The sequence below is a fragment of the Ammospiza nelsoni genome, chromosome 27 (assembly GCF_027579445.1).
Source record: "Ammospiza nelsoni isolate bAmmNel1 chromosome 27, bAmmNel1.pri, whole genome shotgun sequence".
NCBI classification, from domain to species: domain Eukaryota; kingdom Metazoa; phylum Chordata; class Aves; order Passeriformes; family Passerellidae; genus Ammospiza; species Ammospiza nelsoni.
Window position 1 is genome coordinate 5,585,284 of NC_080659.1, and position 21,750 is coordinate 5,607,033.

General features: G+C 70.2%; 4 protein-coding genes across 6 annotated transcripts; 1 reads left to right on the plus strand and 3 right to left on the minus strand.

Moving 5' to 3' along the window:
* Window positions 1-117: 117 nt before the first annotated feature.
* Window positions 118-3,727, minus strand: MPND (MPN domain containing). Of its 3 annotated transcripts, none has more exons than XM_059489812.1 (12): window positions 3,674-3,727; window positions 2,853-3,070; window positions 2,259-2,489; window positions 2,021-2,183; window positions 1,866-1,950; window positions 1,688-1,784; window positions 1,348-1,569; window positions 1,106-1,274; window positions 959-1,029; window positions 761-850; window positions 459-551; window positions 118-372 (listed from the first exon to the last, which is right to left on the minus strand). In XM_059489812.1, the coding sequence occupies exons 1-12, from the start codon at window positions 3,678-3,680 to the stop codon at window positions 286-288; spliced, it is 1,533 nt and encodes a 510-aa protein (XP_059345795.1). In that variant the 5' UTR covers window positions 3,681-3,727; the 3' UTR covers window positions 118-285. The 3 variants fall into 3 exon arrangements, with proteins under 3 accessions (XP_059345795.1, XP_059345794.1, XP_059345792.1); XM_059489811.1 differs by having other exon boundaries at window positions 1,348-1,424; window positions 1,497-1,569; window positions 2,021-2,489; XM_059489809.1 differs by having other exon boundaries at window positions 2,021-2,489.
* A 1,444-nt stretch (window positions 3,728-5,171) lies between these two features.
* On the plus strand, window positions 5,172-8,180 carry STAP2 (signal transducing adaptor family member 2). The gene is made up of 8 exons (XM_059490014.1): window positions 5,172-5,392; window positions 5,703-5,759; window positions 5,834-6,021; window positions 6,211-6,351; window positions 6,582-6,651; window positions 7,078-7,174; window positions 7,730-7,855; window positions 8,119-8,180. Exons 1-8 carry the CDS (start codon window positions 5,387-5,389, stop codon window positions 8,178-8,180), a joined length of 747 nt encoding a protein of 248 aa, XP_059345997.1. The 5' UTR covers window positions 5,172-5,386.
* A 265-nt stretch (window positions 8,181-8,445) lies between these two features.
* Window positions 8,446-14,086, minus strand: FSD1 (fibronectin type III and SPRY domain containing 1). Its single transcript, XM_059489766.1, has 13 exons — window positions 14,012-14,086; window positions 13,133-13,240; window positions 12,926-13,057; window positions 12,419-12,520; window positions 11,858-11,880; window positions 11,526-11,647; window positions 11,024-11,233; window positions 10,829-10,927; window positions 10,581-10,740; window positions 10,426-10,505; window positions 9,464-9,715; window positions 8,808-8,896; window positions 8,446-8,728 (listed from the first exon to the last, which is right to left on the minus strand). The coding sequence occupies exons 1-13, from the start codon at window positions 14,021-14,023 to the stop codon at window positions 8,624-8,626; spliced, it is 1,494 nt and encodes a 497-aa protein (XP_059345749.1). The 5' UTR covers window positions 14,024-14,086; the 3' UTR covers window positions 8,446-8,623.
* A 3,596-nt stretch (window positions 14,087-17,682) lies between these two features.
* SHD (Src homology 2 domain containing transforming protein D) lies at window positions 17,683-20,927 on the minus strand. The gene is made up of 6 exons (XM_059489898.1): window positions 20,745-20,927; window positions 20,106-20,190; window positions 19,806-20,018; window positions 19,360-19,489; window positions 18,723-18,842; window positions 17,683-17,915 (listed from the first exon to the last, which is right to left on the minus strand). The coding sequence occupies exons 1-6, from the start codon at window positions 20,925-20,927 to the stop codon at window positions 17,729-17,731; spliced, it is 918 nt and encodes a 305-aa protein (XP_059345881.1). The 3' UTR covers window positions 17,683-17,728.
* Between the last annotated feature and the right edge of the window lie 823 nt (window positions 20,928-21,750).

Below are 21,750 nucleotides of genomic sequence, written 5' to 3' on the forward strand. Positions count from 1 at the left end.
CCAGGGGCAGCCACAGCTGTGCCCACCCTCCCAGGGAGGAATTCCCTCGCACATCCCCTATTCCAGGCCATGGCAGAGCCACCTGTCAGGAACTGCTCTTTAATCAAACTACCACTTCCACAAACCACCGAGCCACAGAGCCCGCGCCGGCACGGCCGCCCCCGGGGCAGGGCGGGCTCCGGGGCGCTCCGGGAGCTGCCCCGGCCGGGCCCGGGAGAGCCCCGGGGCTGCGAGCCCCGCCCGGGCTGCGGGAGGCGCCTGGTCCCACCGAGGGGCCGCGGGCCCTCACCCGCTGAGCTTCAGCAGGCTGAAGATCTGCTCCAGGACGTGGCTGAAGCTCTGGTCTTTGGGGGTGCGGGAGGCCAGGGAGCCCTGAGAGGGGGGAACCCCGCTTGATTCCAGCACAGGGAATGAATGGGTGCCCCAGCAAAGCCCCCTGCCCCGCCAGCCCTTCCCACCTTCAGCTTGTCCAGGTAGGTCTGGTCCTGACTCCACAGCTCCTGGAACTTCACCAGGTCGGGGGCTCCTTTGTAGAACTCCACCAGCAGCGTCTGGAGGGGGGACAGAGGGGCTGCAGGCCTGGGGGTGCCCCAAAGCCAGGCAGGGGGACCCCAAACCTGCAGCACCGAGGCCCCAGTGGGGGCTGGAGAAGGGACAGCCACCATCACCAGGGCTAAGGGCAGGATGGGGACAGGTGGTGGGGCCCCAGCCTGCCCCCAGTGGGCTCGGGGGGGTTTGGGGGTCCTCACTGCTCTCTCACCATCTCCTGCACGACGTCGTTGGTGAGGAATCCGTCCTGGATGTAGGTGACCTCCACGTCCATGGGGATCCCGTAGTCGTTGGGCCGTTGCTGTGGGATGGGGGAGCCAGGCAGGGGTCACCCCACAGCTCTGGCACCTGACACCACCCTGAGGATGCCAGATGGGGGGACCCCACCCCAAATTCTCCCCCACTTTACCTCTGGCGGCGGCATCACCCAGAAGGGCGCGATTTTGGACTCCACGCCGGGGTTGCCGTGGTAGAAGGGCCCTGTGGGCACAGAGGGGGCTGGCACAGGGGGGTGGCAGCAGCCCCAGCCCCGGGCAGCCCCGGGGGGCTCACGTACCGCAGATGAGCCCCAGGCAGGGCTGGAAGCCGTTGCCGCTGCCCTGCAGTTTGAGCTGATAATCCATCTGCGCATCGATGTCGTGCAGGGACGGCAGCGCCGGCCCGAAGGGGTGGCTGTGGTACCACCCCACCAGCGACAGCCCCCGCAGGAACAGGCTCTGGCAGATCTGGGGGGGCACAAGCCGTGGGTGCGGAGCCTCCAGAGCCCCCAGAGCCCCCCAGGCTGGATCTGCCCCTCACCTCCTCCTCCACTGCGCCCGCGGCTTCGGCGTCACCCAGGCGGGTCCGGCAGGGGAAGGCTCGAAGCACGGTCAGCACTGCGGGGACACGGGGCTGGTGACACCCCCGGGCCACGGCAGGGCCGCCCCCACCCCCCGGACCCCACCTACGCTGGGTGTTGGTGTCCCAGCGCCCCCCCAGGTACCCCACCACTTCGCTCCGCGTCAGGTGGCTGTGGAAATCCTAAAGGAAAGGTTAAAATCAGCGCTTTAGCACGAAAATAACGGCACAAGGGACACCCCGCTGGCTGCAGGTGTCCCCGGCGCCATCAGCGATGTCCCGGCCTGGGGAGGGGACGCACCAGGAGCAGGAGGACGTTGCTGGAGATGGCCACGTTGAAGGGCTGGAATTTGTTGATGGCGGCAAAGGAGGTCACCTCCACCAGGGTCTGGGGGTTCCTGGAAGAGCCACGGCCCCGCTGTCCGCGCTGTCCCCGCTGTCCCCGGCCCTGCCCCGGGGTCCCCCTCGGTGTCCCCTACCTGGCCGAGTCGCGGGTGCCCAGGGTGCAGTAGCGGACGGGCACCCGGGGCTTCACCTCCAGCCTTTTCCCGGCGCTGCCTCCATCTGCCAAGGACACGGTCCCGTCACCGCGGCCGGGCCGCCCGGGCCCCCCGGCACCCCCTCGGCAGCTCACCCGTGCCCGCCGGCTCCGCCAGGCCCTTCCCCTGCTGCTTCTTGCTCCTCTCCTCCGGCTTTTTGGGAGCCGCCGGCTCCGGCACCGCCAGCCGACCCTCCCTGGCCGCCTCCTCCTCCTCATCCTCGGGCAGCTCCTCCTCCTCGCCCTCGCTGGCCAAGCTCTGCGGGCACACGGGGCTGGCACCCAGCTCGCCCCGCACGCTGGGGGTGCCGGCGGGAGGCGAGCCCGGTCCCACCTCGTCGGGGGGCGGCACGTTGGGCTGGTGCTTGCGCAGCCAGGCCGCCTTGTACTGGTCCAGCTTCTGGCCCTTGTAGCGCACCGAGGCCCAGCCGCAGCCCGACTTCTTGGCGGGGTTCACCAGGCGCTTGCAGTGCGTGGCCCAGGCGCTGGGCGAGTTGAACACCTGCCCCGTCTCCTGCCAGGTGATCGTCCCGTCCGAGCCCAGGTCCCCCACGAACTTCTTGCCCTGGGGACAATGGCGGGAGTCACATCCCCTTGTCCCCACTACTTCTCCCTCAGCTTCATCACTGTCCCTTGTCCTCATCCCACATCCCCTGTGCTCATCCTGTGTCCTGTTTCCCTTCCTTTTCCCTGTCCCATGTCTCCTGCCTCATCTCTGTCTCCTGCCTCATCTCTGTCTCCTGCCCCATCTCTGTCTCCTGTCCCACCTCTGTTTCTCGTCCCTCTTCTTATTTCCAGTCCCCATCCCTCTCCCTGTCCCCATCCCTCTCCCTGTCCCCATCACTATTTCTCGTCCCCATCCTCTCTCCCTGTCCCCATCCCTCTCCCCGTCCCCATCCATGTCCCCTGTCCCTGTCCCCAGGCTCACCAGGTAGTAGATGGACAGGACGCCCCTGCCCGGCTCCAGGAGCCCGTCTCGGAGCAGGACCCTCAGGGTGATGCCCCTGCGGGTCAGCACCGCCCCCCGGGCCGCCCCCGCCGCCTTGGCCACCTCCGGCTCGGCCTCGGCCTCGTCCAGCCCCGGCTCCAGCTCATCCTCATCCTCCTCCAGACCCTCGTCCCCGCCGGGGGAGGCGGCCGCGAGCGCTGCGGGGGGGACACCGTGTGACAGCGCCCCGGGTGTCCCCCCAGAGCTCCCTTGGGTCCCCCCTTGGTTTCTGCCTGCGGATGGGGACACGGGGACAGGGACGCACAGGGACACAAGCACGGAGGGGACACACGGACATGGAGGGGCAGGACACGGGGACAGGAGGACTCGGGGGTGGGAGGGGAGACACTGACATGGGGACAGGGGGGTGAGGGCACAGGAGGGTGGCAGTGAAGGACTGCGGGCACGGGGACACGGCTGGCGGGGACGGGGACGGGCTGAGGGACGCGGGGCCGGGATGTCCCCACCGAGGTCCCGCGGGAGCGCGCTCGGGCAGGTGCACGCGCGTGCCCCGGGTGTACGGGGGTGGGGGGCAGTGACCGGTGCGCGTCCCCGGCCGGGGCGCGTGTCCGTGCGCGCGTGTCCGGTTCTCGGTGCGTGCCCGGTACGGGCTGCCCGCTGCGCGCCCGTTGTGCGCGTGCTCGGTACGTGTCCGGTGCCCGGTGCGTGCCCGGTGCGTGTGCGATTCCCCGTTCCCCGTTCCCCGTTCCCGGTTCCCGGTTCCCGGAGCCGGTGCCCGGTGCGCCCCCGCCCCCCGGTACCTGCCATGCTCCGCTCCCGCCGCTCCCGCCGCTCCCGCCTCCCCCCGGTGCGCGCGGCGGCGGCGGCGGCGACACGTGATGGGGCGGCCCCGGGCGCCCCGCCCCGCCCGGGGGGGCGAGGGGACACCGGCACCGGGGGGGGGGAACGGGGGGGACGGGACAGCCCCGCACCTGCAGCACCGGCGGGGGGGACACGGGGACTCAGCCCCGCACTGACACACGGACAACCCCCCCCCCACCGGCGGGACCCCTGCCCGCCGCCCCGGCCCCGGGAACGGGAACGGGGGGACATCGGCACCGGGCGGGGGGACGGGCAGGAACCGGCCGGGCTCGGCCCCGCACCTGCCGCTCCGGGCGGGGCACGGGGGGGGGGGGGGTTCAGCCCCGCGCCGGTCACGGACCCCCAGCCCGGCCGGGACCCCCGGGAGGGGCACCGGGACACCGGCACCGGGAGCGGGAACGGGAGCCTGTCGGGGCGCACCTGCTGCGTGCGAGGGGAGGGACTCGGGGGCTCGGCCCCGCACCGGGGATGCCCCGGCCCCGCCGGGACTCCCGCCCGCCGCCCTTCGCCCCGCGCCGGGCGGGGCCGGTACCGGGAACTGCGGGCGGCGACTCCTGCGCGGCGGCGGGGATGGAGCGGCCGGTGCCGCTGCCCCGGGGGACCCGGCCCCGCGCTCGGCACTACTACGAGGGATTCGTGGAGAAGCGGGGGCCAGGTGATCAGGTGGGCGACACCGCCGGGACCGACCCCGGTACCCCCGGGACCGAGCGCCAAGAGCGACCCTCGGGGGTACCCGGGGACCCCGGGACCGCACCCGGCACTCCTGAGCACTGTCCCCCCGGGACCACCGGCTGTGCTCCCTGCCGACCCCGGTGCCGATGCCAGTGCCGGCTCCCGGTGCCGTTTCCCTGTTGCCGGTGCCTTTTCCCTGTTGCCGGTGCCGTTTCCCTGTTCCCGGTGCCGTTTCCCTGTTGCCGGTGCCGGTTCCCGGTGTCGATTCCCTGTTGCCAGTGCCGTTCCTCTGTTCCCGGTGCCGTTTCCCTGTTCCCGGTGCCGATTCTCTGTTCCCGGTACAATTTCCCTGTTCCCGGTTCCCGGCTCCCGGTGCGGAGCTGAGCCCGTCCCTCCCCGCAGGGCTACCGGAGGCTCTGGGCCGGGCTGCGGGGGCTCCAACTCGCCTTCTACAGCGGGGCCCAGGACCAGGAGGTACCGGGGCTCCTCCGGCCGGGACCCCCGCGGGACCCCCCGAGGCTGGGGACACCCCCGGGTTGGGTCCCCTCAGGGTGGGACCCCCAGGACAAGAACCCTCGGGTGGGACTGGGGGGGCTCCCCCAAACCGGGACCTCTGGGATCTGCTGGGGCTGGGACCCCCAAGATTGGGACCCCTCCATCCTCCTGCCCGTGCCCTGGAGATGCCCCTGGGGCAGGATCCCCCCAGGGTGGGACCCCTGTGCCCCCTCCCCAAGCTGGGACTGGTAAACCCCCCCAGGATTGGGGACCCGTCCCCATAAACCCCCCTGCGCAGGGCCCCCCGAGGATGCGACCTTCAGGGGACACTGGGGGGACCCTGCTGAGGGTGGGGGTGTCCCTGGGCCGGGGGTCCCACCCTTGGGTGCCCCCAGCCCCTGGAGCTGCTGGACCTGGGCGAGCTGGTGACCGTGCAGGCCAAGGACGGGCTGCTCATCCTCAGGCTGAGGCGACAAGAGGTGACAATGAAGGTGAGGGGCAGCCAGGGGGGCAATGGGGGTACCTGGAGGGGGGATCTGGGGGTACAGAGCGGACAGGATTTCAGGACTGGGGGGATGAGGGGACTGGGTTTTGGGACAGGGGCTGCAGGGGGGTAAGGGAAGGATTTAGGGACACGGGATTTTGGGACTGGGGAGACTGGAGAGCACAGCGGAAGGACTTGGGGGTACAAGGGATGGCGGGTTTTGGGATTTGGGGCCAGGTTTACGGGGCTGTGGAGACCTGTGTGGGGCACAAGGGACAGGGCACAGGCCACCCTCACGTCCCTGTGTCCCCTGGCAGATGAAGAGCTGGGAGATGCAGGAGATGTGGCGGGGATTCATCCTGACCATGGCCAAGGTGGGTGCGGCGCTGCCCGGGGCTCCGGGGGTGACAGGGACCCCTCAGTGCCACCTGCCCGTGTCCCCCCGCAGATGAAGATGCCCCCGGACCTGGCGCTGCTGCCCGGACACATCTCCCAGCTGCTGGAGGCTCTGCGGGAGGAGCGGCAGCGCAGGGGCACCTCCGTGTGTCCGGCCACCCCCGTGTCACCGACCACCCCCGTGTCCCCAGTCACCTCCGTGTCACCGACCACCCCCGTGTCCCCCAGCCCCTCTGAGCCGTGAGTTGGGGGTGTCGGGGGCTGGGGGGGGTCCCCATCCTTCCTGGGGACCAGCACGGCCCAGCTTGGGTGGCCCAGTGTGGCTGGGCAGGGCTGGGGGTGACAGTGGGGGGGTCCCCAGGACAGGGCTGAGGGTGACGGGGGGTCCCCAATGCAGGGTATGGCTGTGGTGACACTGGGGGTCCCCAGGGTCCCCAGCTGTTTTTTCCAGGTGACTCGAGCCGAGGCTGAGCTGCTGCTGGAGCTGAGCGCGCCCGGGGGGAATCTCCTGCTGCGGCCCGGGGGACACGGCCAGGGCGTCTCGGTCACCACGCGGCAGGAGCGGAGCGGGTCCGTGCCGGGGACACCGGGGACACCGGGGAGGGGGTCCCCAGGGGGACGGGGGTGGCTCAGAGTGAGGGTCCCCATGGGGTGCGGGGTCCCAGGGTGAACGGGGAACCCTTGGGGAGTCCTGGTTCGGTGGGTGGCCCCAGGGGAGGGTCCCTGTGTGAGGGGCGTCCCGCGGGCTGTGAGCGCCCCACAAAGGGGGTGCCCAGCCCCTGAGCCCCCCCGACCCGCAGGAGAGCGGTGCTGAAGCACTACAGGGTGAAGAGAGAGCCCCGGGGCTACCTCATCGACCTGGAGACCCCGGTGAGTGACACGGGACAGGGCGGGGCTGGCCTGGGGACAGGGACCCCAACCCCGGGCACCCCCTGAGCCCCCGAACACCCCCCTGGTCCTGGGGACAGGGACCCCAACCCCGGGCACCCCCTGAGCCCCCGGGGTGGGACCCTTGGGGTCACCCGAGGGACTGGCACCGTGTGGGCTGTGCCAGCCCAGGGCTGGGCACCCCCAGGGTGGCACCAAGGGGCTGGGGTCCCCCGAGGGCTGGGGCTCAAGGACCCGGGACCCCCAAAAGAAGGGACAGGGAGCCCCTCGTGTTTGGGATCCCTGGGCCCTTCGGGACCCCCGAAGAGCCGCAGCCAAGGCTGTGGGACCCCCACGCGGGGCCCGGGGCGGAGGGCAGGGGATGGGGGGCACAAGGGGGGTCCCCGAGTGAGCCCTGCGTGTCCCCAGCACCGCTGCTCGTCGCTGGCAGACGTGGTGCAGTTCTTCGTGCGGAGGAGCGAGGGCAGCCTGCGGCCCCTGGAGCCCGAGTACAGCTCCCAGCTGGGTGGGCACGGCCTGGGGGACACGGGGGGCTGGGGGACACTGCTGGGGGGCCGGGGACACTGCTGGGGGGTCGGGGACAGTGCTGGGGGGTCGGGGACACTGCTGGGGGGCCGGGGACACTGCTGGGGGATCGGGGACACTGCTGGGGGGCCGAGGGACGCTATTGGGGTGTCGGGGGAACACTGCTGGGGTGCTGGGGGGCATTATTTGGTATCGAGGGACACTATTGGGGTGTCGGGGGATGCCATTGGGGTGTTCGGGACACTATTGGGGTGTCGGGGGACATTATTGGGTGGTCGGGGGACGCTATTGGGGTGTCGGGGGGCACTGCTGGGGTGTCAGGGGATGCTATTGTGGTGTCGGGGGACGTTATTGGGGTGTTGGGGACACTATTGGGGTGTCGGGAGCAGCCGTGGGAGGCTGGGGGGTGTCTGGGGTGCTCTGGAGAGTTGGGGGGCAGAGCTGCTGGGGTGTCTCAGCCTGGGGGGGGCTCAGGGGGGGCTCAGGGGGGTCTGGAGGTGTCGGAGGGTCCATGATTCTCCCTGCTCTGCCCCAGAGTTCGTGCCCATAGAGGGGGACCCTGCCCCGGCTGCAGCCGTGCCCAGGGCGGCCCCGAGGAGGGGCAGGAGCCCCCCAGGTCTGGGGCTGGTGCCCGAGCAGCAGCTCTACATGAACGACCCCGGTGAGGCCGCCCGGGACTGCGGGGAGGGGAGGGGAGGGGGCACCCCCACACCGAGAGCCCCCGACCCCGCTGTCACCCCCCAACACAATGAGGGGACACGATGGTGGGGCACGGGGGTGGCAGCATGGGGACACCGGCTCCTGTCACCGCCTCGGGGGGCAATGGGGAGGAGTGGGGGGGGTTCCTGGGGGGTTCCTGGGGACGGGGGAGGGCGATTCTGGATTCTCTGCCAGGTGCTCACGGCCCCCCCTTCCATGGCACAGGCAGGACCCAGGAGGTGCTCAGGGAGCTGCACAGGAAGCTGCAGCAGCGCCGGGCTCAGTGATGGGGACACTCTGGGGACACCCCCTTGGTACCAGCAGGGGCAGTGGGACCCCCCTCACCCTCCGGGAAAGCTGTCCCCAGTGTCCCCAGTGTCCCCAGTGTCCCCGGGCCTGCGGTGACACCGGTTTGGGAACCCCCCTCATGTTTGTAAATAAAGAACCCTGTGCCCACCCAGCCCCGTCCTGCTCCTGGCACCCTGGGGGTGTCCCAGGGACCCCAAATCCCCCCCGTGCCCCATCCACGGCCAGCTCACACCTACATCCCAATTTATTCTCCAGGCCAGAAGCAGCTCTCGGTGCTGGGGGGGCGACGAGCCCCGTGACACGGGGGGCACGGAGTGGGGCAGCCCCGGGGCTGGCAGCGCCCGGCGGGCAGTGCTGGGGCCGGCAGAGCCCCTGGGCAGCGCTGGGGGTGGCAGGGGGGTACATTCAGTGCTGTGCCCGCTCAGGGCAGGCTGGAGCTGCTGGCGGTGCTGTTGCGCTTCTGCAGGCACCGCACGGCGCTGGGCACCTGCAGGCCTGAGGTCACCTGGAAGCTGCCACACCACACCTGGGGGCACAGCGCGGGCTCAGGGGGCTGCGGGCAGCCTGGCAGCCCCCCGGGACCCCCGGGCCTGCCCCCCCCTTACCATGAAGGCCGGCAGCACGGGCTGTGTGAACTTGGCCTTGAAGGTGTGGAGCAGCTGCTTGGTGCGGGCGTTGTAGAAGGACAGGAAACCTGTGGGGATGGGGGACGGGTGGGCACGGGGTGGGCACGGCCCTGGCACAGTGCCCGGGTGGTGACAATGGCCACGTGGTGACGATGGAGGTGACAATGGCCACGTGGTGACAATGGTGGTGGCAATGCCCATGGTGGACATTCGTGTCCATGCTGGAGTATGGACATGCTGGTGCCCATGGAGGTGACAATGCCCATGGTGGTGACAATGTCCATTGTGGTGACAATGTCCACACCAGTACCCATGGAGATGCTAATGCCCAGGGAGGTGCCAATGCCCAGGGAGATGCCAATGCCCAGGGAGGTGCCAGTGCTCACAGTGGTGACAACACCCATGGAGATGCCAATGCCCATGGAGATGCCAATGCCCAGGGAGGTGCCAATGCCCATGGAGGTGCCAATGCCCAGGGAGGTGCCAGTGCCCACAGTGGTGACAACACCCATGGAGATGCCAATGCCCATGGAGATGCCAATGCCCAGGGAGGTGACTATGCCCAGGGAGGTGCCAATGCCCAGGGAGGTGCCAATGCCCAGGGAAGTGCCACCCCAGCCCCAGCCCAGCCCCACCTTCGTGGAAGTTGCAGTAGACGCCGATGCAGTCGGGCACGGGCACGTCGAGCGCCTTGGCCTTGTTGTTGTGCTTGGCGCTGAAGCTGACCTGCAGCCAGTTGTTGAGGTGCAGGCACCACGACGCCGGGGTCTTGCCCAGCTGGTCGAACTTGCCCAGGCTGCGGTAGGCCACGCCCACGCCGAAGGCTTTGCTGTCGCGGTCGTAGCGCACCTCCCAGTAGTGCTCGTCCCCATCGATCAGGGTGTCCCCTGGGCACCATCAGGGTGTCCCTTGGGACCGGGGTGTCCCCTGGGCATGGCCACGGCGCTGCCCGGGCCGCCCGTGGCTGCCCCGCCCTGTGCCCACCCTGCCAAGGGTGTCCCCCTGCTCCCCTGGGTGCCTCCTGTGCTCTGATCCCTCTGTGCCCCCTCCTCACCCGCACTCTTGGGTGCCCTCTCCTCGGTCACAGCCCTGGGTGCCCAAATCCCCACACCCCTGGGTGTCCCAGTGCCCTACCCTGGGTGCCCAGGCCCCCACACCGCTGGGTGCCCCCTCCTCAGTCACAGCCCAGGTGCCCAAATCCCCCAGGCCAGGTGCCCCAGTGCCCCCCATCCTGGGTGCCCAAATCCCCCAGCTCGAGTGCCCCTCTCACCCAGCACCACTGGCTGCCCAAACACCCCCAGTCCAGGTGCCCAAATCCCCCAGGCCAGGTACCCAAATCCCCCAGGCCAGGTGCCCCAGTGCCCCCCATCCTGGGTGCCCAAACCCTCCAGCCTGGGTGCCCAAACCCCCCATATCCCTGGGTGCCCCAGTGCCCCACACCGGCTGCCCAAACACCCCATCCCGGGTGCCCCTCTCACCCAGCACCCCCGGGTGCCCAAAACCCCCAGGCCAGGTGCCCAAACCCCCCAGGCCTGGTACCCCCAGTGCCCCCTGTCTTGGGTGCCCAAACCCCCACACCCCTGGGTGCCCCTCTCACCCAGCACCGTGTAGGACTCCGCGGTGAAGCGATCGCGGCCCCCGCGGCCCAGGGACATCCTCTTGGGCGACTGCACCACCCTGGCACACAGGGACGGGGCAGGTTGGCACTGCCAGGCCCAGGGGCCGTGCAGGGGGGCCCGGGGGTGGCTTTACCTGGCAGGGGAGTTGGCAGGGGAGGCCGTCCTGCCCTTGCCATCCTTCTCACGAGCCTTGACGTCCTGCAGCTTCCCCCCCGTGGCGTCCCACTCCACGCTCAGCTCCTCCACCCGCAGGTTCTGGTGGCACGTGCTGGCGTCCAGCCGGAACATGAACGCTGGGGACAGCCCCTGTCAGCGGTGCCCGGGCCCCCGGCACCCCACAGGGCTGGCACAGGGGGCACACGGGCACCCCCCCGGACCCACCTCTGGTCTCCAGAGTGACCGGCTCCGAGAACTCGCCCGCCACCGCCTTGTTACACGCCCGCACCCGAAAATTCATGTACTTCATGTCAAACTTCAGCCCTGTGGGCACAGCGGGGTCACCAGGAGGGCACCGCCACCCCCGTGTGCCCTGCAGAGCCTGGGGCAGCCCCGGCGCCCGGCACCCCGTGCCCTCACCAGTGAGGGTGTACTCAGTGCCCTTGATGCCCTCGATGACCATCCAGGGCTGGTCCTCCTTGGCACGGGGGGGCCCCTCGAAGTTGGTCCTGCGGTACTCCAGCACGTAGTGGTCGATCTTGCTGTCCTCGTCGGGCATCCTCCAGGCCAGGGTCACACAGTTATCGGCCACCAGCGACTCGGCCAGGTCGATCTCGGGGGCGCTGGGCACTGCCCGCAGGAGCAGCCGTGCCAGTGTCCCCCCTCCCTGCCGCTCAGGGGTTCCCCAGCACTCCCGGGCACCCCCAGGGCACCCCACGAGCTCAGCAAGTCACAGACCTCAGCACGGCACCCCCGGCACCCAGAGACCCCCACTGCCCCCCTGGGCACAGCACCCAAACCCCTCATCCTGCCCCCTTCCCTGGCACCTTCCTGCCCCTCTGGGCAGGCACACTGCCCCACGCCGTGCCAGCCTCCCCGGTGCCCTGCCCCGTCCCCCCGTGCCCCCCTGCCCTGGCAGTACCTGGCAGGAAGGCCAGGGCCTGCAGCAGGCGCCGCTCCTGGGCGAAATCCACCATCAGGTGGCTCATGTTGTCACTGACCTTGGCCTTGAGCGACAGCCGGAAGGCCGGGGCCATCGTCACACTGTGCCAGGACAGGGACAGGGCTCAGGGGGGCCGGGCACCCCCCTGCCCTGCTGGGCCCTGGGGAGGGTGGGCACGGCCACCCCAGCACCAACAGGGCCACCCCAGCACCCTCGGGACCAGCCCTGTGTGGCCCTGGCTGGGAGGAGGAGGAGGAGGAGGAGGAGGAGGAGGAGGGGTTAGTGGGGGGGGGCTCGGGGGGGGGCCGTACCTATCCTTGATCTGTTTGGCCGCCTTGTGAGCGCAGAGGGAAAGAGGAGGAGAAAAAAGCAGCAGTGAGGCAGCAGAGCCGGGCACAGGGGGCACATGCGGAACCTGTACCAGCTGTGGCACCCAGCGGGACAGCATCCCTGCATCCCACAGCATCCCAAAGCATCCCTGCATCCCACAGCATCCCACAGCATCCCACAGCATCCCACAGCATCCCAGAGTATCCCTGCACCCCAGAGGATCCCACAGCATCCCTGAGCATCCCCGAATCCCAGAGCACCCCTGCATCCCGCAGTGGTTCCCCTGGCACAGCACCCCTGCACCCCTCTGGCACAGCACCCCTGGCACAGCATCCTTTGTGCCCCGTGGCCCTGCCATGGTGCCCCTCTGTGTCACCCCGGTGTCACCCCGGGTGTCCCCTCTCCCACCCAGGCACAGCCAGCCCAGACAGAAAAGGGGTGCCCAGCCCAGGGTGGCATCGAGCGGGTGGCAAGGGGGGGTCAGGACACCCCCAGCGTGGGGACAGCAGGGCAGGGCCACCCCTGGCACCGCGGGCACCCACCTGGGAGAAGTCTTGGTGGTTGGCTGTGCCCAGGGCCTGGTTGGCCGCCTCCAGCAGCTCCTCGGAGCTCTCCAGGGCCTTGGAGCACGCCACGAGCTGGGCCTGCCCGGGAGGGAGGGCAGAGCTGGGGGGGCTCTGGGCTGGGGGGCTCTGGGCTGAGTGGGTTCCAGGCTGGGGGGCTCTGGGATGGGGGGGGTCCCGAGCCAGGGGGCTCTGGGGCCAGGGGGATTCCAGGCCAGGGGAGTTTCAGGCCTGGGGGGCTCTGGGCTGGGGGGCTCCAGGCCAGGAGGGGGATCCAGGCTGGGCAGGCTCTGGGCTGAGGTGGGCTCCGGGCCAGGGGGGGCTCTGGGTCAGGGGGGGCTCTGGGGCTGAGGGGTTCCAGGCCAGGAGGGCTCCAGGCCAGGGGGGGCTCCAGGCCATGGGGGCTCCGAGCTTGGAGGGCTCCAGGCTGGGGGGCTCCAGGCCAGAGGGGCTTTGGGACAGCGTGGGCTCCGTGCTGGGTCTCACCTGCAGCTCGTAGGTGCGGCTGGCTCGCTCCTGCTTGATCTTCATCACCATGTCCTCCTTGAGCTCGTCCAGCAGCGCGTAGAGCGACTGGAACTCGGCCTCCAGGTCCTGCTGCGCCCGCGCCGAGTTGGCCTGGGCACAACGGCGGGGCCTGAGCGGGGGCGGCCCCGCGGGGCCCCGGGGAGCGCGGGGGGCGGCCGGGGCTACCTCCACGTTCTGGAGCATCTGCTTGAGGGAGTAGATGAAGTTCTGGATCTCCTCATTCTTCACGGCGAGCGTGGTGATGATCTTGCGCAGAGACTCCTGCCCGGCGCCCTGCAGCGGCCGTCAGTGCCCGCGGGGCCCGCGCTGCCCCCGGGGCCTGGCCCGCCGTGCCAGGCCGTGTCGGGCCGTGCCAGGCCGTGTCGGGCCGTGCCAGGCCGTGTCGGGCCGTGTCGGGCCGTGCCAGACCGTGCCGGGCCGTGCCAGGCGCCGCGGGGACCCGGCCGGGCTGCCCGGCATGGCGGGGCCATGACTTGGCAGTGTGAGTGTGAGTGTGAGTGTGAGTGTGAGTGTGCCAGCCCCGAGCCCCCCGCTCCCCTCTGTGCCCCCCACAGCCCTCCTGCACCCCTCCGGCGCCACCCTGAACCCCTCAGCCCTCCATCCATCCTCCATCCATCCATCCATCCATCCTCCACACCTGCGCTCCTCATCCCTGCTTCTCCATCCCCTCTTCCTCTCTTCCTTCCTCTTCCTCCCATCCCTCCATCCCCACTTCCTCCATCCCTCCATCCCCACTTCCTCCATCCCTCCTTCGTCTCTTCCTTCCTCTTCCTCCATCCCTTCCTCCTTCCCACCCCTCCACCCCTCCATCCCCACTTCCTCCATCCCTCCGGCCCTTCCTTCATCTCTCCCTCTCCATCCCTCCCTCCTCCCTCCCTCCCTCCACCCGTCCATCCCCTCTCCCTCCATCCCTCCCTCCATCCCTCCCTCACTCCATCCTCCATCCCGCCCGCCCCTCCCGCTCCATCCCCTCACTCCCGGCTCTCCCGGTTGCTGCTCGGTGCCCCGGTTCCTCCCGCCGGTGCCGGGGGGTGCGGGCCGTACCTGGTCGCCCATTCCGGGCCGGCCCCGCCGCGCTCGGCCCCGCCGACACCAACAAAGGGGGAGCGGCGCCCCCGCCCCGCCCCCGGGGCCCCGCCTCGCTCCCGGCCCCGCCCCGCGCCCCGGGGCACCATGGGAGTTGTAGTCCGGGAGGGGAGGCCGCGACCCCCGCGCGTGGGGAGCGCTGGGGGCGAGGGGAGGGGTGGGACATTGTCCCACGGGGGGGACGCTGGGGACACTGTCACAGTAAGGGGGGGTCCCAGATCAGGAAGTCTGAGCCCCCCCCCCCAGCCCACTCGGGGGCAGGAGGGGCTCCCCTGCTCTGGGGGGGTCAGAGGAAATCCCCGCGGGGCTCCCCCCAGGCTGGAGCGGGGCCAGGATCAAAGTGGAGCCTGAGGAGGTGCTGGCACCCGTCCTCGCTCTGGATGGTGTCCCATAGCCCTGTCCCCATCACTGTCCCCATCCCTGTCCCCATCCCTGAACAAATCCTTGTCCCCAATCACATCACTGTCCCCATTCCTGTCCCATTCCCTCTCCCTGTCCCCATCCCCATCCCAGTCCAAATCCCTGTCCCCATCACTGTCCCATCTCTGTCCCCAATCGCATCATTGTCCCCATTCCTGTCCCCATCTCTGTCCAAATCCCTGTCCCATATCCCTGTCCCCATCCTGAACAAATCCCTGTCTCCAATAGCATCATGGTCCCCATTTGCGTGCCATCGCTGTCCCTATTCCTGTCCCCATCCTTGTCCAAATCCCTGTCCCCAGTCGCATCCCCGTCCCCATCCCTGCCCCCATTCCTGTCCCTTTCCTTCTCCCTGTCCCCATCCCCATCCCTGTCCAAATCCCTGTCCCCATCATTGTCCCCATCCCTGTCCCCATCCCTGCCCAAATCCCCATCCCCAGCCCGCCCCCATGTCCCCATCTCTCCCCTGCTCTGGTGCCACTGTCTGTCCCTGTCACCTCCCCCGTTGACAGGGCCGGAAGCCACAGTGTCACAGCGAGCTGGCCCGGGTGACGCAGGGCCAGGAGGCTTTGGAGACAGGGACAGCGTGGGGCTGGGACCCCTTGGGGACACAGCCCCTCCGAGGGGGTGGCTGGGCTGGCCCCGGAGGGGGGATGTGGCAGCTCGGGGTCCTCATCCCCCTCCTTGGAGGTGAGTGGGGGACAAGGCTGGCTGAGGGACAGTGGGGACAGCGGGGACAGTGGGGACAGTGCCTGGGACCCTGTGGCGGTGCTGTGGGGTTGGGGACAGGCCACCCAGGGGACAACGGGGGGGCACAGGGCTCAGGCTGGCCCCTGTGTGACACCAGGGGTGAGGGGGGGACATCTGTCCTGGGAGGGAGACCAGAGAGGGGCTGGGGACACAGAGTGGGGGACAGACATGGGGACAGAGTGGGTGACACGGCTGTGGCAGGGAGGGACAGGATGGAACCGGTGGGGATAGATGGGGGGGGGGGACAGGGTGGGGGGTACACAGCACCAGTGGGGACAGGAAGGTGACAGTGGTGGGGGACAGGATGGGGTGTGTGGTCAGAGGTGACAAGGACGCGTGGGCAGCGAGCCTGGGGCGTTCCTGTCCCCCATCCCCCGGGTGTCCTGGGGAACAGCCGGGTCTGGGGGTGCCATCCATCCCCCTGTGACCCCGGGCTGTCCCCACAGCGGGCGCCCTGCGGGTGGCCCAGGAGCCGGCCGAGCTGCAGGTGGCCGCGGGTGACGCGGTGGCCCTGCAGTGCCAGGTGGAGGTGGCCGAGGGCGAGGTCCTGCTGCGGATGGAGTGGCTGCGGGACGGGGGGCTCGGGGCACTCTGTGCCACCCGCCTGCGCCTCGGCACCCCCCTGTCCCCGCTCCTCTGTGCCCCGAGGGGGGCACAGCTGGCCTGGCACCCCCCCCGGGCCACCCTCAGCCTCCCGCAGGTGCAGAGCAGCGACAGCGGGCGCTACCTGTGCCGGGTGACCCTGGAGATCCCGCGGCACGACACGGCCACCGGCAACGGCACCGAGCTCCACGTCAGCCCCGGTACCGCCCGGGACCGCGGGGACAGCGGGGACAGCAGGGGGACAGGGGAGGTGGCACCGCCGAGGGGCTTGGGGGGTTACTGAGGGTCCCCAGCACGGTGGGTGGGGTCCTTTGGGGGAGATTCTGGGGGGGGTTTGGGTGGCCACAGTGAGGGGGGACAGGAACGGGGACAGGGACAGGGATGGGAACAGGGACAGGGACAGGGACAGGGACAGGGACAGGGACTGGGACAGGGACAGGGACAGGGATGGGGACAGGGACAGGGACAGGGATGGGAACAGGGACAGGGACCGGGACTGGGACAGGGATGGGGACAGGGACAGGGACAGGGACAGGGACCGGGACTGGGACATCTCTGACTCTTTCCCCTCACCGCAGCGGCTCTCGGAGGACATCAGCCAGGTAACTGTGTCCCCCCTGTCCCTGCTGTGCCCTCCACCCCGGCACCCCCGGTGTCCCCGGGCAGGGGGTGACCCTGGCTGTGCTTGCAGCGCTGCTCTGGGCGCTCCTGGCGGGCCTGGGGAGCCTGGGGGGCACCGTCCTTCTCCTGGGGCTGGCCCTGCTCGGCCAGCGCTGCTGTCACAGGAGCCCAGGTCAGCCTGTCCCCAAATCCCCTCCCCGACACCCAAACGCCCCCGTGCCCGCCTGCCCCACGTCCCCCTGACCCCAAACCCCCCCTGCTTGTGCCCCGCTCCGGGCACCCCGTGTGTCCCCCGAGGGTGCTGGCTGACAGCAGTGTCCCCCGCCAGGCGCCGTGCACCCCGACTCGCCCATCTACCTGAACGTGGGGGTCCCCCTCGGCGCGGGGCCCCCCCAAAGCCGCCGCCCCCCCAGCCGGAGATCAGCCCGTACCAGGTGGAGCCGCAGCGGGCACGGGGCCCTCCCCTGCCCCCCCGGCCCTGAGGGCGCCTCACAGCCTCCCCCGGCTCTGCCTTCCTCAGGAAACCCCCCAAAAAAGGTGTTTGGCAGCATCCTGTCAGCCGGCTCGGTGTGCTCTCTGTCCCCCCGCCCCCGGGCCATCGCTGCCATCGCTGCCATCCGGTGCCCCACGGGCCACAGAGTGTGGGCAGCTCGTGGTCACTGTGCCACAGGGGTGACAGGGATCCCTCGTTCAGGGGAAGCCACTCTGCTGTCCCTTGGACTCCATGGTGTCACCCAGAACCCGAGGGATGTGCTGGGGGTGGGAATCATGGACCACCCCTGGAGTGGCAGTGCCACCACCTTGTCCTGCCTTCTCCAGGGATACCGCAGAGTTGAGTGCCCAGATGCACCAGAGGGACCCATTCCTGTCCCTGTTCCTGTCCCCATTTCAGTCCCTGTCCCCATCCCCATCCCTATCCATGTCCCCCTCCCTGTCTTAGCCTCCCATCCCATTCTCCCATTCTCCCATTCTCCCATTCTCCCATTCTCCCATTCTCCCATTCTCCCATCCCATCCCATCCCATCCCATCCCATCCCATCCCATCCCATCCCATCCCATCCCATCCCATCCCATCCCATCATCCTATCCCTGTCCCCATCCCATCCCATCCCTTTCTCCTCCCTGTCCCCTTTCTCTGTCCCCACCCCTGTCCCTAATCCCCCCCCCGCCCACATCCCCAAATCCCCGTCCCCAGATCCCGCTCGGAGGCAGCACAGCGTCCCCAGCCCGGTGTGACAGGGCGGTTTAATGGGGCGGGGGGCGCGGGCGGGGGTCCCGGGCTCACAGGGGCTGCACGGCCACGGGGTAGAGCAGGGACAGGTGGCGGGCACCGCGCACGGGCAGTGCCCGCGCCGTGTAGTGCCCCACGGCCGCCGGCACCGACGGGAAGGCGGCCCCGGCCCGGCCCAGCGTGAAGTGCTGCTCCCGGGTCCGCGTCAGCTTCACGTGCACGAAACCCTGGCTGCTCCTGCGGGACAACGGGAATGAGGCGCGGGATAACGGGAGAATGGGATAACGGGATAACGGGAATGAGGCGTGGGATAACGGGATGACGGGAAATGAGGCACGGGAACGGGATAATGGGATAACAGGAGATGAGGCACAGGAACGGGATAACGGGAAATGAGGCACGGAAACGGGATAACGGGAAAACGGGATAACGGGAAAACGGGATAACGGGATAATGGGAACAAGAATGGGAACAGGAGCGGGAACGGGATAATGGGATAACGGGAAATGAGGCACGGGAACGGGATAACAGGAGAATGGGAATGGGAATGGGAACAGGAACGGGAATGGGATAACGGGAACAGGAACGGGAATGGGATAACGGGAAATGAGGCATGGGAACGGGATAAGGGGATAATGGGATGGATTGGGATGGGATTGGGATGGGATTGGGATGGAATAATGTGATGGGGTAAAATGGGGATTGGGATAAAGTAGGGATCTGGACAGGGATGAGGATGGGGACAGGGATGAGGAGGCTGGGACAGGGAGGGTGACAAGGATAGGGATGGGAATGGGAATAGGGGTGAGGACTGGGGTGGAGATTGGGGCACAGATGTGGACAGCAATGGGGATGAGGTTAGGGATGGGGACCCCATCCAGAGCAGGGGCAGGGGGTGGCACTACCCAGCTCACCTCCAGCCTGTGCCATGCATGGGGACACACCAACACATCCCCACTGGGGCTGGCACAGCCAAACATGGATCCAGCCCCACTCCCAGCCTGACACGGCCCCTGGCACGGCTGTGCCCGTGTCCCTGCTCACCTGAGGGACAGCGAGTAGTCCTCGGGGCTGGTCTCGCAGTCCCGCACCAGGAAGCTGCCCTCGCGGCACAGCGCCAGCAGCGTCTCTGCGCCCGCCCGCCCGATGGCGCCGTGGTACCAGCTGGGCACAGCGGGGTCACACGGGCACCCCTCGGGCCACCGGGCATCCCCTGGGCCACAGGGCACCTAACCACGCCATGGGGCACCCAGCCACGCCATGGGGTACCCAGTTGTGCCATGGGGCACCCAGCCACACTATGGGCCACTCAAACACACCATGGGGCATCCCCTGTACTACAGGGCACCCAACCATGCCATGGGCCACCAACTATGCCACGGGGCACCCAAGCATCCTGTGGGGCACCCAACCATGCCATGGGGTTACCCCCTATGCTGTGGGGCACCCAAACATGCCACCCAACACGCCATGGGGCACCCAACCACACTATGGGGCACCCAAACGTCCTGTGGGGCACCCAACCCCATGGAGATTCACCCACGCCACTGGCCCGTCCACACCCCTATGTCAAAGGGCCCAACCACACCAAGGGACACCCACAAGGAGCCACCCCTGGGGACCTTCCCCGGTGGGTTTGTCCCCGTGCCACGCTGTGTGACCGGGACGCCCCCAGACTCACGCCTGCTTCTCCAGGGGCAGCGAGGTGTCCACGTGCCCGGGGCTGGGGGGGCAGGCGGGCCGGGGGCCGCGGGGGGAGCGCGGCAGCGGCCGGGACAGGCTGGGGGAGCGCTCGGGGCTCTCAAACTGCACTGCGGGGACAAAGGGGCGTCACCCGGCTCCTCGCAGGGCCACAAAGGGATATCCCGGAGCGGCTCTGGGCCGCCGTGGTGTCCCATTGCTGGGGACAGGGTGCTCTGGAGGGTACCCATGGGGGGCGCGGGGTGTTGGGGTGGCAGGGGGACATGGCGGGGGGGACCCCAGGATGCTGGGGGGTGCTGAGATCCAGGTCTGATACCCATGGAAGCTGCGGGATGTGGGGTTGGGGGACCCTGGGGGGTGTCCCCACAAGGAGGAGGGAGCCAGGAGCGGTGCCCACCCCGAGGTGGCACCCGGGGCCGCTGTCACCTGCGAACGCCCGTGAGATGTGATCCTTCTTCCACTCCCAGGGCTGGTCGTACTCGTCGGCCGGGCGCTCGTCGTCGCGGGGGAGGCGGCTCTGGCGGGCCGGGGGTGCCCCCGGGCTGTCCCCGGCCGTGTCCCACTCCTCGGAGGGGGTGTCGTACAGCTGGGGACCCCGGCGCGGCCGCACCCGCCGGGCCTCGCCCTGCCGCGGGCACCCTGCGGATGGGGAACGGGCAACGGGGCCGTGGGAGCGCCCGGGACCCCCGCGGGGGCGCTGGGGGGGCCTGGGGTGTCACCACCCACCTGTGGCCTCCTCGTCGCAGCCGCCCTCGGGCGCCGGGTCCTGCTCGCCCTCGAAGGGCTCCGAGTACTCGCTCTCACCTGGGCCCTGGGTGGGGGGTTTCGGGTGGGACGGGACCCCCACTGCCCCCCCCCCCGGTCCCGGGATGCCCTCACGGGACCCTTGGGGCTCCCACACCCCGGCACGGGTGTCCCCAGCCCCGTGCCCGCTCCCGCCCACCCGGTCCCTTTGTCCCCCAGCCCCTCTCCCCTTCTCCCCTTCCCCCTCTCCCGGTGCCTCCATCACCCCCAGCCGCCCCCCAGTTGCCCCTCCAGTGACCCCGGCTGCCCCCCGGCTGCCCCGCTGCCCCCCGACCCCTTGGCTCTGCCCCCGTTCCCGGTTCCCGCTCTCCCGGTCCTTAATCCCGGCCGCTTTGGGTCCCCGTCCCCGCTCCCCATCTCGCCCATCCCGGTTCTCTGTGTCCCCCCATCCCCTCCGCTCCTCACCCCCCCGTTCGCCGCTCCCCGCTCACACCTGCCCGACCCCCCCGCTCCTCCCGGTACCCCCCGTTGCCCTTCCCCAGCCCCCCCCGGTTCCTCCGCCGCCCTCCCCGCTCCTGGCGCTCGGCCGCGGCTCCCGCCCGGTGCCCGCCGGTGCCGTACCTGCTGCAGGCGGCGGGGGCCGCCCCCCGGGCCCGCGCCCCCCACCCGCACGAGGCGGTGGCGCGGGGAGGCGGCGGCGGCGGCACCGGGGGGGCCCCCGGGGCCGCTGTAGTCGGGCTGGGGCGGGCGCGGCGGGGAGCGCCGGGCCCCCCGGCCCAGGTACTCCCGGAGCCACTTGGCCATGGCGGGGAGCGGCACCGGGACGGCCGGGACCCAGCGGCGGCACCGGGACCCGCCGGGACCCCCCCGCCGCCGCCGCCGCCGCCGCCGGAGCCGCTTTGTGTCGCCGCCGCGCGCGGCGCGGACCGGAGCCCCCGGAACCCCCCCGCGCCCGCCTCGCCGGGGGCACCGGCACGGGGGGGGCGAGACCACCGGGGGGACGGCGGCAGGGATGGCGAGGGCGGCACGGCGGGACCCCGAGAGGCGGGGGGGCACCGGGACCGTGGCACGGCGGGACCCCGAGAGGCGGGGGGGCACCGGGACCGTGACACGGCGGGACCCCGAGAGGCGGGGGGGCACCGGGACCGTGACACGGCGGGACCCCCCCAGTGACACCGGGCGGGCCCTCCCCGGTCACAGTGGGAAATGGGGGGACCCCCCCCAGACCCCAGCGATGGGATCCACACGGGGCTGGGGGCTGCAGGGCTTTGGGGGGAGCAAGGACCCCCCAATCTCCGTCACCCACCCCGGGGAGCTCCTGGGGGGCGCGGGGGGCTCTGCTTCCCCCCGGCCGCGGGGTTTGGGGGGGCTCAGGCACCGCACGGGGGGCAGGAGGTTGGGACTCCCCTCAGCCCTGCCCTGAGTCTCCTCCTGGCATTGTCTGTGCCCAGAACAAAGGTTCCCCTCCCTGGGGTCCCTTTTTGGGTCCCTACTCTTGGGGTCCCTTTTTGGGGTCCCACCTGGTGCTGGGGGTGATGACAGCTGGGCAGTGGGGGACACATCTGGGAGGACACGGCCTGAGACCCCCCCCTCACGCCCCCCCAGCCCCTGCTGAGCCCAGTGGCCA

What these genes read in the sequence shown, in the direction of transcription:
- MPND (XM_059489809.1), bottom strand. An exon ending in CGGGCGCAGTGGAGGAGGAG is followed by an intron (nt 1,275 to 1,347) that starts GTGAGGGGCAGA and finishes GTGCCCCCCCAG; the next exon opens with ATCTGCCAGAGCCTGTTCCT. An exon ending in CCTACCTGGACAAGCTGAAG is followed by an intron (nt 373 to 458) that starts GTGGGAAGGGCT and finishes CCCCCCTCTCAG; the next exon opens with GGCTCCCTGGCCTCCCGCAC.
- STAP2 (XM_059490014.1), top strand. An exon ending in ACGCGGCAGGAGCGGAGCGG is followed by an intron (nt 6,352 to 6,581) that starts GTCCGTGCCGGG and finishes CCCGACCCGCAG; the next exon opens with GAGAGCGGTGCTGAAGCACT. An exon ending in CGAGTACAGCTCCCAGCTGG is followed by an intron (nt 7,175 to 7,729) that starts GTGGGCACGGCC and finishes GCTCTGCCCCAG; the next exon opens with AGTTCGTGCCCATAGAGGGG.
- FSD1 (XM_059489766.1), bottom strand. An exon ending in ACCACCAAGACTTCTCCCAG is followed by an intron (nt 11,881 to 12,418) that starts GTGGGTGCCCGC and finishes TGCGCTCACAAG; the next exon opens with GCGGCCAAACAGATCAAGGA. An exon ending in CCTGCCAACTCCCCTGCCAG is followed by an intron (nt 10,506 to 10,580) that starts GTAAAGCCACCC and finishes CCTGTGTGCCAG; the next exon opens with GGTGGTGCAGTCGCCCAAGA.
- SHD (XM_059489898.1), bottom strand. Translation starts at nt 20,927, where the DNA reads ATGGCCAAGTGGCTCCGGGAGTACCTGGGCCGGGGGGCCCGGCGCTCC. An exon ending in CTGCCCCTGGAGAAGCAGGC is followed by an intron (nt 18,843 to 19,359) that starts GTGAGTCTGGGG and finishes CGCTGTGCCCAG; the next exon opens with CTGGTACCACGGCGCCATCG. An exon ending in GACTACTCGCTGTCCCTCAG is followed by an intron (nt 17,916 to 18,722) that starts GTGAGCAGGGAC and finishes GTTGTCCCGCAG; the next exon opens with GAGCAGCCAGGGTTTCGTGC.